Source organism: Heptranchias perlo, chromosome 1, assembly GCF_035084215.1.
Source record: "Heptranchias perlo isolate sHepPer1 chromosome 1, sHepPer1.hap1, whole genome shotgun sequence".
NCBI classification, from domain to species: Eukaryota; Metazoa; Chordata; class Chondrichthyes; order Hexanchiformes; family Hexanchidae; genus Heptranchias; species Heptranchias perlo.
In genome coordinates this window covers 113593964-113606187 of record NC_090325.1, presented here as the reverse complement: position 1 = coordinate 113606187, position 12224 = coordinate 113593964, and the positions used below count along the sequence as shown (strand labels likewise).

General features: G+C 41.5%; 1 protein-coding gene across 1 annotated transcript in view; it reads left to right on the top strand.

Annotated features, from left to right (window-relative positions):
- The window catches only part of LOC137325104 (stearoyl-CoA desaturase 5-like), a 104808-nt gene extending 99465 nt beyond the window's left edge, over window positions 1–5343 (top strand). Inside the window, exon 5 of the mRNA XM_067989826.1 lies at window positions 396–5343. Coding sequence (XP_067845927.1) covers window positions 396–586 — 191 coding nt within the window. The 3' untranslated portion in view covers window positions 587–5343. The remainder of the gene's footprint in view (window positions 1–395) is intronic.
- Window positions 5344–12224: the final 6881 nt, after the last annotated feature.

Sequence of the window (12224 nt, the reverse complement as noted above, 5' to 3'; positions counted from 1 at the left end):
CTTATCTTTTTTTAAACAGTTTATTGCTGTATCACTTTTTTAAACGGCCAATTTTTAAGTTTTAAAGAATGCAAATTACAGCATATTCCGAATTAACTGAGTGATTTATATATAATCAAAAAAATAATTGAATTGGGCACTATTAACAGATTACTAATTGTACATTTTAAAGAGATTTAACAAAAAAAGAGGATTAATAGTTACAGAAACTGAACCTCGGTTTAAGTCTGATCGATACACTGACGGAAGGTGGAGGTGGGGCGGGGGGGATGTATATAACATAGCCTGATAGACAGCGAGACCAAGTCAGACACAGTGACAGTCCTTGTGACAGCCCCGAATGCAGTTACAGGGAATATTTTGGATGAATAATAAACTTGCTGCATTTCTTACAGGGGAAGGATTCCACAACTATCACCACACATTTCCATTCGACTACTCAACAAGCGAGTTTGGCCTCCGGCTGAACCCAACGACATGCTTTATTGATTTCATGTGTTGGCTTGGCCTGGCAAGTGACCGAAAGCGAGCCTCTAAACAGATGATTGAAGCACGCAAATTGAGGACTGGGGACGGGAGTACTTAAAAGAAACACGAGAAAAGTCTCAAGATTCCATACGAAGATTTCACACGTTTAAATTTGCTGTTATTTTAACTTGGAAATATAGTCATTGCATTTCAAGCTTGTGACAACGACAATGCATCTAGCTTTATTGCAGTTTTTTTTTCGCTTAACTCTTTCCAGTCCATGCAGGTCAAAGTCATCCTTGAGTGTGTTGACTATATTTTACAGATTGCAAAAAGGCCTACTTAGGCTGCCTCTAGTGGTCTGATGTAATAAGTGACAGCAAATGTCCCATACTATCCTGCAATGTTTAAAAGGTACACTGTATATCAATCAAGTTTGCATTGACCTCAGGAGACTTTAGATTTAATTAAGTCATCAATATAATGGATTAATGAGACAGGCTTGTGAAATGATTCCCACTCTAGAAAGCTGAAGTAGTAGTCTTGCAACAAAAAATATTCAATGTCGTGGGCTTGAAAGGGTTAAACTACATGATTTTGTTTGATTGTTGATGCCAGTGATGTTGATATTTCATATATTTTCAGTTTATTCAAACCCATGTCAACTTTGTAATAGAAAGTAGTCACTGAGGAGAAAGTGAAGGGTCTTGAAACTTTGATGTCTGTATGTGTAAATGGTTATTAAGAATCTTTGTCAAATTTGAAACCAAACAGTTTTATTTAATTCTGGTGCAGCGGTGGGATGGAAGATTGCTGTGCTTCTTAGATGCCTCTGGTGTGACAAAGGAGAATTGTTGGAGAAAAAAAAGGAATCTTTTTTATAAGGTTCATCAGATGTGGCACATATTGTGTTTAGGGAAGATACTGATAGCTATTAATCTTTGAGACCAAATCATATAAAATGTAAATCATATTTATATTACCTTTATATTGACAATGTAAATCTCATGTTTGATGAGGGATTAGATTTTCAATAGGTAGAAGTGGGCCTCATGCATGTGTGGACATATGAATCACGGTCAGCAGAAGACTGCTTTTCTCACTGGCAAGGAGTAAACGCAGGATACAAACTGCAGAATATGTGAGACACATTGAAAAAAACTTAAATAAGATGAGGTTCTTAGTAGAATGTTTCCTAATTAAACTAAAGTCTTCTAACCTTTTGGCTGCTCTATCCCTTCTTGCTTATTGAAATGATATTTTTTTATTTATCCGGGTATGGTTGGGAGCAATTATATATTAGATATGTGAAAATTGAAAATCACAATGGTTAAATATTCTTGAGGGGCATCAGCAGTCTAGCTAGGTGTGCTGGATATTACTTTCAGAATCACAGTGAAAACTCTCTAGGGAGTGATATGCCCACATAAGACACAACACTTATGTCACTGTTGAGAGAGAGTTCCGGGCAATTGGTGCAAATGATTATCACAATTCAATTTGTGCCTCTACTGTTAAAACTCTTTAAAGGAAAGTTCTGCTGTTTTGTTAACACATGAGATATGAGATGGCTGCGATTCATACTATATGTGTGTGAGAGACGAGGTGGGGGGGGGGAGCAGGAGGAGATGCAAGGGACACAAGCATGTGATAATGTGTAGTAAGTCATGCAGTAATATTTTACAATGTCACAGCAACTCAGTGTCTTGCCCCCGCCCCCGCCCCCCACCAAATATCTTTCTGGTGACCTCATAAAAGCAATGTAACTGCCCTCATCATTGAACCATTTCATCGAGTAGAAAAATATTAACTGTAAAATGAGTTTATATCCTTTCCCTGTGATAGAAAACAGTGCACTATGTCAAAACAGCAAGATTATGAGTTCATTCTATTAGAAGACCTTATATAACCCATTTATCCTTTATATTGTGACAGTATTACTCTGGGGCAATCAGGTCTTCCTCGTTTGTAGGTTAAATGGTCTAATTTGTAGGTTAAGGGTTGTTACCACTGTTCTCTAATGTGTACTTTATTAATGATAAGAAAGGAGATTGCACAGTATATTTTCTGTTAATATTATCTGAATAAACTAGGAGTCTGACCTGGCAATAACATATGGATTTGGCCACAGTTCAGTAAATTAAAACTGAGATTACAATACTGAGATGAGTAGAGAAAAAGTCATCAACTCAAATTTAAAGAAAAAAATAATTATGAAATGAAACATACTTTTAAAAGTTTAAAATTAGCATGAGTCAAGTACATGTAATTGTAATGTTTAACATGTAATATTGCATGATGACAGATTAGTCAAAAGGTGATCTGTGTGGGTCAGCAGCAGTAACCTTCACACTGCTAAATAACCTGCCAACCAAGTGGAGACCAAATGCCTTCCCATGGGACTATTGGGAGAGTGGTTACTGGGCCATTCTTCTGCACCACCAAGTGGCCAATACAAGAACAGCACATGGACGGAGGCTGGGAACAAGATTCTTGCTTTCCCTTTCAGCTGCAGTTGGTGCCTGACCTGGGAAACTCGTAAAGGGGAAGGAAGGAGAAAATAAATTGAATAAATAGTGGCTGCTTCCCCCAGTGGCTCAGTGAGTTTATCCAGTGAGTAGCTGAACCATACAGGCTAGGAAGGTCCCAGGTTTGAACTCCAGTCTGTGCTGAGTTAGCTGTTTTCAACCAAAATGAGTGCAGTAAGAGGGCTTCAGTTGACCTCAGTGTCTCTGCATTAGGGAAGAGAAAATCAACCCAGGGTTCCTGCTCCCAATTGCTATCCTGTGACCCCTGCTGAAGGTGCGCATAAGTGGTCATCGGGTGAAGATAGGTTTGGCCTCCACTGTGATGCTCCCATGGTCAAATAGCCCACAGCATTCACTAACAAGGCTAACACATGTTTCCAGCAGCAAATTATCTAAACTATTCAAATGCCTTGTCAGTCAGCCGCTTCTGCCCACTTTCAACTATGGGACGCATAATTTCCTTTATTTAAGGTCTGATGTGTTTGTTAGCTCATTGAACACTAATATCAGCTTCTTTTGTCTGTTCACCATCTCTGGCCACCCTCAACATATCAGACATTTTGGGTTGACATAGGATATCAACAAAATATAGTTGAATATACTGAGTCCTTGAAGTACCACATGCCTTTTTTTGCTGGTTTTACGGTGAGTGTGGTTGAGCAAACAGAAAGCTCTTAGAGCTGCATGCTATTAAACTCACTTGGCTTAGTTGAGTGAATTTGGCGAGGACACTAACAATTGACTTGAACCCTGCCATCACCTTTCTGGTAATATAGCGATCCTAGCACATGACAAAGCCAACCTGCTGTCTTGGTTGGAGGTACTATACATGGTGACCAGTAATGGCAGTCATGGAGTAGTATATCTCAGTTCCTGCTGTTGTCTTGATAGTAGGAAGTATATATGGTGAACAGCTTTATTCGAGCTGGAGGTAATATAGATAGTGGACAAATAACACCAATTGCAGAATACTTTATATCCGAGACCATTCCTTCTCCCTGGAGATAGTAAGTGCGATAATGGCATGTATGATAATGAATTGTGGAAAGGAAGACGAATTTTTTAAATGCAAGTTTTCCTTCATATGTATTTCTGCAAAACTAACTTTTGTTGGCAACTAATGCTGGATTGTACTGTACACTCTGAGAAATGTAGATACTATAGAACATTCTCCATTTGCAGTATTTACTAAATGAACTGTGAACATGTTTGAATTTTGCAGTGTTGGTTTTATTTTGCTTATAAATGATGGTACTGTCCTCATGAGTAATGTGCCACATGCATTTGGGGAAGAGTCCCATACAAACTCATTACGTGGACTCATACCCAACCCAATTTACAGCAGCCAATAGATAATTAAAAGTATATCGTCTATAAATAATTGTGCTTTGCATAAATAATTCATTAAGGAGACCAATCTATTTTAACCTTGATGAGAGCTCCTTATGTTAGATCTCAGCAATAAGTCCACACTTGCTAGGCATTCTTGGAGCATTAATATTTTCACTGTATTTCCCACTAAACACCATTTGCCAAAATAACTAACAGAGAGGAGGCAAAGATAAATGAAAACAAATTTGCACCCTGAGTAGGGTATGGAGCAGCTCCAAACACATCACTATACTCAACCTTACAGAAAATATATACACTAATAGAATTAAAAAGCAATTTAGCAAATCACTCCATGCCAGTGTCAGGTTTGATTCATTTAATTAGTGTTTCTACTTCAGTAGTTAAGTATTATCTCTTCTGATTCCCAGATGGGGGAAAAAAAAGCCCACAAATCTACCAAGTACCACAGACGCATTAACCTTTTTAGATTTTCTGTAAAACAAAACCAAGCCCATGTAAAATATAGAAACAGCTTGAAAAGGATTCCCAGCTGTTCATTTTGCTGAATTGCCTACTGCACCCCCCCACTACGTGTAGTGTCGGGAGTGCCGCTGTTCCTGCCTCACTTGAGCTGAATCATGTGGTGTTGCCTCATTGGTGAAGTAACCTTTCCAAGCTCCCAGTAAAATCAGAAGTAGCCTTCTCGTATGACTCCGCAGAATACCAGATCCTGTATTGGCGTATTTGTTTATCACCATAATCACTGCATTAGGCTCACATAGCTCATGGAAGACATTAGTGCACTTTTAAGGCAATCTATTTTTTTAAAGAGATTTGGAATTTGGCCCATGAAAATAGAAATGACATGTAATGGGAAAAAAGGCCAGAAAAAAATGTCTATCCTGTTGAACCATTTATTGAAGCAAATATTGTTTGCATATTATGGAGTTTAATGCTCTCTCATTAAGTTAAATGTAGAGTTTGAAATCATTTAAAATAAATGCTGCTAAGTTTGCCTTGTCTCTATCGTTTGTGTTCCTTGTAATTGTGTCAACTTACTTTCTGACCATTGTAATAATGAAGTTTGTTTTACTCACATTCTCTCCTTGAGTCCTGGAAGCGCTGCCTGTTGCTGGAGTTTGGCTCCACGGACAACAACAGCCCTCCAGTACCTCATCCAAGCAGCTATTCTTCACGCCTGAGCCTTAACGATGTATATTAACATTGAGGTTATTTGACCTTGGAGGGCATCGCAGCCAAATTGATGTCCACATGCATGCACTTTCCAGCAGAGAACTTGGGATAATGATTAGTGATGGGAATCCTGGTTGATTTTGTTTTCCTGCCTTGCTCAAGGTGCCTGAGGCTAAATGTAGCAACCCTTCTGCAGCCCCAGTTGAGATCAGCCAATTCAGCACCGGCTGGGGAATAAACTTGGGACCTTCTCAGTCACTGTAGGGCATTTACCCAATGAGCAATGGAGCGAGCAGCCACTCTATTTTCTTGATACAAGCTGCCGGAATAACAGCTCAAGTGGAAAAGAAAGATTTTTTAAATAAAAATGTTTTAAATCATTATCAGAGCATTTCTTTATTACAGAGATACATCTGTAATGGTGTGTTGCCTCCCAGGTGCCAGGGTAAGGGTCATACCCAGGTGCAGAAACCCTTGGAAAGGGAGGAGGATAAGCTGGAAGTAGTGGTTCATGTCAGAACTAATACCATAAGGAGGAATAGGATTGAGGTCTTGCAAGAAGACTCTAGGAGTTAGGAGGTAGACTAAGGAGCAGGACTTTCAGTATTGTGCCTTATCCAGTGTAGTAACAGCTAGACTAAGGAGGTACATGTGTGGCTGAAGATGTGGGCCTGGATTCTCCTTCCATTGCCGAGTTTCTGGCGAGGTGGGCAACTGCAGCCATTTCCTTCCAGCACCCTCATTACTATGCAAGGCAGTTTGGAGGGCAGAAAGCCGCCCTTAATTGGCTTACTGCCTCTGGGAAGGAGACAAATGTATTTTGTGGTGCTTCCTTCTAAAGGCTGCAGTCAGTTAAAGGGGGACCTTGCATTTACGGCTCCAGATACTACACGATGGCTGAGGGAGCAGCAGGCTCGGGTGAGGAAGTACCAACAAGGGCACCAAAATTTTCAGATGTGTAAGGAGGTGCTGCTGACAAAAGTCAGGGGAAGGTGGGACCGTTTCATGGGCACCAAGGGCAGGAAGCCCCGTCAGAGGATGGGACAGGCTATCTGGAGCGAGGTGGCAGAGGTGACAGAGTCAGCGTGCCCGTCACCACCCCAAGAACTGCTACATGGTGCCGAAAAAGGTTCAATGATATAAAGGTGGCCAAGGTAAGTTGAGGCACTCGTGGCAACACAGATCCTCGACCACTAATAGAGCCTTCACTCACCTCTGGTGCTCTCTCAGCATCAGGATGTCAATGGAACTCACTAATGCAAAGGGAAACCTCTCCAAGCACTCAACCATAATCTATACTCATCTGCCGATCTCTCGACTTACTTTGCCTGCCACAAGGGCTACTGCTAGTCTTCAAGGACACTTCATGTAAAGCGACAATCTATCTCCAATTCTTATCATCATATGGGATGCATGCACTCATTTGGAGGAAAGTATCCCTGCCACTCACAGACCTGTAACTTTGCCCTCTGACCCTCCAAAGGAAAATCTGACATATTACCAGCGCAGAGAAATACGACCGAGGCAAACGACCATCATGATGGAAGACTCAGAATCCGCAGGAAGTGGAATCTCCAAATTGTGCAGATGCACAGGGAGCCTGTAAGAGAAGGCGAGGTTGGAGGCAAAGTTGGCAGCAAAAGGTTGGCGAAGGCAGGGCAGGCTCATCATAGCTGTCAGCTTCATGTGCTTTTTCAAAGTATTGCCATGCTCTGACACTCAGCAACTACGTAGAAACATAGAAAATAACAGCAGGAGTAGGCCACTCGGCCCTTCGATCCTGCTCCGCCATTCAATATGATCATGGCTGATCCTCTAGCTCAATACCATATTCCCGCTCTCTCCCCGTACCCCTTGATGCCTTTTGTGTCTAGAAATCTATCTAGCTCCTTAAATATATTCAGTGACTTGGCCTCCACAGACTTCTGTGGTAGAGAATTCTACAGGTTCACCACCCTCTAAGGGAAGAAATTTCTCTTCATCTCAGTCCTAAATGTCCTACCCCGTATCCTGAGACTGTGACCCCTCGTTCTGGACCCCCCAGTTTCAATGAGATCCCCTCTCATCCTTGTAAACTCGAGTGAATACAGGCCGAGTCGACCCAATCTCTCCTCATACGACAATCATGCCATCCCAGGAATCAGTCAGGTGAACCTTTGCTGTACTCCCTCTATGACAAGTATATCCTTTCTTACATAAGGAGACCAAAACTGCACACAATACTCCAGGTGTGGTCTCACCAAGGCCCTGTATAACTGCAGTAAGACATCCTTGCTCCTGTACTCAAATCCACTTGCAATGAAGGCCAACATACCACCTGCATGTTTACTTTCAGTGACTGGTGTACAAGGACACCCAGGTCCCTTTGTACATCAACATTTCTCAATCTATCACCATTTAAATAATACTCTGCCTTTCTGTTTTTCCTTTCGAAGTGGATAACTTCACATTTATCAACATTATGCTGCATCTGCCATGTATTTGCCCACTCACTCAACTTATCCAAATCGCCTTGAAGCCTCTTTGCATCCTCCTCACAACTCCCAGTCCCACCTAGTTTTGTGTCGTCAGCAAACTTGGAAATATTACATTTGGTTCCCTCATCCAAATCATTGATATATATTGTGAATAGCTGGGGCCCAAGCACTGATCCCTGTGGTACCCCACTAGTCACTGCCTGCCACCCCGAAAAAGACCCATTTATTCCTACTCTCTGTTTCCTGTCTGTTAACCAATTTTCAATCCATACCAGTATATCACCCCCAATCCCGTGTGCTTTAATTTTGCACACTAACCTCTTATGTGAGACTTTATCAAAGGCCTTCTGAAAATCCAAATAAACCACATCCACTGGTTCTCCCTTATCTATTCTACCAGTTACATCCTCAAAAAACTCCAGTAGGTTTGTCAAACATATTTTCCCTTTCATAAATCTATGTTGACTTTGTCTAATCCCGTTGATATTTTCTAAGTGTCTTGTTACATTGAGTTACATCGAGTCTACAGCATAGAAACAGGCCATTCGTTCCAACTGGTTTATGCCAGCGTTTATGCTCCACATTAGCCTCCTCCCTCCCTACTTCATCTAACCCTATCAAGATACCCTTCTATTCCTTTCTCTCTCATGTGCTTATCTAGCTTCCCTTTAAATGCATCTATGTTATTTGCCTCAACTACTCCTTGTGGTAGCGCATTCCACATTCTTACCACTCTTTGGGTAAAGAAGTTTCTCCTGAATTCCCTATTGGATTTATTAGTGAATACCTTATATTTATGACTTCTAGTTTTGGACTTCCCCACAAGTGGAAACATTGGTGGTGATTTTAGGAGGCAATTGCCATTGTGTTGGGGCCGGGGGGGGGCTTCATAAATCGCGGAAATCCCATTCGGGTTCAGAAGCTGGCTCCAACTCGCCGACTTCTGAGTTTCCCAGGGACCAACCTGTGTGTGCGCGGGCGACCGGAAGACGGAAGTCCCACCGGCAATTAAAGATTAAGTACTTAGAAAGATTTTTAACTTACCTGGGCTGCTTACCCACCACTTCTGATTCACGCCTGGTTCCAGATCAAGGAACAAGAAACTAAATGAATTAAATACAAAGCCATGGAACGAAGTGAAAACACTAAATGAACCTACCTTTGCACCCTGCCTGTCAATCAGGCTGGCTGCCGGCCGCGAAACCCGGAGAGGACGTTAATCATCATCAACATGCGATTGCGTCGGAAACGGTAAGTTTTGTTCATGCAGGCTTGCCACGCGCACCTTCACCCCACCTCCACCAACCCCCCCCCCCCCCCCCCCCCCCGCCCCGCCACCATTGTAAAGTCGAGCCAATTATGTCTACATTTACCCTATCAAACCCTTTCCTTATCTTAAAGACCTCTATCAGGTCACCCCTCAGCCTTCACTTTTCTAGAGAAAAGAGACCAGCTTATTCATCCTTTCCTAATAAGTATATCCTCTCAATTCTGGTATCATTCTTGTGAATCGTTTTTGCACCTTCTCCAATGCCTCTATATCCTTTTTATAATATGGAGACCAGAACTGTTCACAGAACTCCAAGTGTGGTCTAAGCAAGGTTCTATTCAAGTTTAACTTAACTTCTCTGCTTTTCAATTCTATCCCTCAAGAAATGAATCCTAGTGCTTGATTTGCCTTTTTTATGGCCTTATTAATCTATGTTGCTACTTTTAGTGATTTGACTATCTGTACCCCGAGATCCCTTTGCTTTTTTACCCCATTTGGACTTATTATCCACGCAGTATGTGGCCTCCTTATTCTTCCTACCAAAATGCACTTCCTCATACTTTTCTATATTGAAATTCATTTGCCAATTACACGTCCATTCTGCAAGTTTATTAATGTCCTCTTGCATTTTGACACATTCTTCTTTTGTATTAACTACACCCCCCAAACTAGTTCTTCAAAAGCCAATTTTTTCAATCATTTTCAGAAAGCTGGAGATGTTCACAAATCTGAGTTAGTTACACATCCATCCATAGCTTATAATGGTCCATTGTATGTTACTTAATTTGTCTAAAAGGGGCTAAAATCACAGACTTACAATAAACATCTCATCGTGATTACAGTGCTATCATGGCTCCTTTATCAAAATACAGGGGGACACATCAGGTTAATACATTAATTTGAGCTGGAGAAAGAAGCAATTGATTTTTAAAATTAAAAGATGTAGTTACTTTGGTTGCAATTGTTGTTCAGTTGCAACACCTAATTGTGCATTTGTATATTGTTGGCATTGACCTCAGGTGAAAGTTCAATATCAATGATTTAAAAGTTGCTGTAAAAGTCTCATAAAGAATAGTAACGAACAATGTAAGGGTGAGCGAGGACACGGATGCAGATGATAAAAGTGCTGTATGGAATATTGAGGTTCCAATCCTGCTGGCACTGTCCAGATATCTGTCCAGCTGTGGAATACAAGTGATATACCTCCAACTCACCCAATGGCATGGTTGTGCTTGGGAATTCACCATGTAAGGGCTTGTGTGGGTACGAACCATCTCCAAGCAATCTGTGACACAGCTGCTCCAACTTGTGGTGCTACCATCAACCCATGTTGCCTTATTTGGAACTGGATGTCATGCCAAGAAAAACAAATATGTGTTTGAGCTGAGTGTAGTGGGGATTAGTAATAGTCCGTTGTTGGTTGCTCCATTGTGAGGTTAAGGAGGGTGCCCAGCAGAGATATTGTAGCATTCTCAGGTGGTATGGTGCTAATAAGGAAAGTTAGGGATGGGAAAAGATAACTGAATTCATCGAAGTTCATCCCTCTAGTGCATTAACTCTCTACTTGTGGCTGGTACAGGATGCAGGTAACCTGTTCCCATATCTTTGCCAATATCTCTTTATGACTGGCCCTTTGGAAGCAAACAGGTTCAGCTCTGAGTGACTCCTCCCTACATTAATTTGAACTCTCTGCAGATCAGTGCTTGGTACAAGACAGTGGGTATTAATGCAGATGACATGAAGCAAGTAGCAAGTATCTCCACATCCCTGTCAGGAAACAGCTAGAACCCCTGGGTTGACTCAGTAGAGTTTACAGCTTGAAAATTACTGTTGTGATAATTAGTGTAGGAATACTTAATGCATTCGTGTAACATTCTTTTGTCCATTATTATAATGGAGCTCTTAAACCATTTAATTCAAATAAGTTAGTGCCCTCATTAGAAGGTGTCAGCCCAGGTTCAGTGATAGCACTCTCGCCTCTGACTCAGAAGACTGTGGGTTCAAGTATCACTCCAGAGATTTGAGCACATAATGCTAGGCTGACACTCCAGTGCTGCACTGTCGGAGGTGTCGTCTTTCGGATGTGATGTTAAACTGAAGCCCTGTCTGCCCTCTCAGGTGGACGTAAAAGATCACAAACCACACTTTGAAGAACAGGGGAGTTTTCCCCGGTGCCCTATTAATGCTTATCCCTCAACCAACATCTAAAATAGATGATCTGGTTATTTATCTCATTGCTGTTTGTGGGACCTTGCTGTGTGTAAATTGGTTGTTGCGTTTCCTATATTACAACAGCAACTCCACTTCAAAAGAACTTCATTGGCTGTAAAGTACTTTGAGATATTCTGAGGTCATGAAAGGCGCTATATAAATGCAAGTATTTCTTTTAGTGACCAGAGGGGTGTTGCACAAATCAGTTAAATATTCGTATGCTAACCATAGGAACAGGTGTAGGCCATTCAGCCCCTCGTGCCTGTTCTGCCATTCAATTAGATCATGACCGATCTGTAGCTTAACTCCATCTACCCACCTTGGTTCCGTAACCCTTGCCGAACAAAAATCTATCAATCTCAGTTTTGAAATTTTCAATTGACCTAGCCTCAACAGCTTTTAGGGGGAGAGTTTTCCAGATTTCCACTACCCTTTGTGTGAAGAAGTACTTCCTGACATCACCCCTGAATGGCCCAGATCTAATTTTAAGGTTATATCCCCTTGTTCTGGATTCCCCCACCAGAGGAAATAATTTCTCTCTATGTGCCCTATCAATTCCTTTGATCATCTTAAGCACCTCAGTTAGATCACCCCTTAACCGTCTATATTCAAGGGAATGCAAGCCTAGTCCAAGCAACCTGGCCTCATAATTTAACTCTTTTAGCCCTGGTATCATTCTGGGGAAATGGGTTACACCCTCTCCAAGGCCAATATATCTTTCCTGAGGTGCAGTGCCCAGAACTG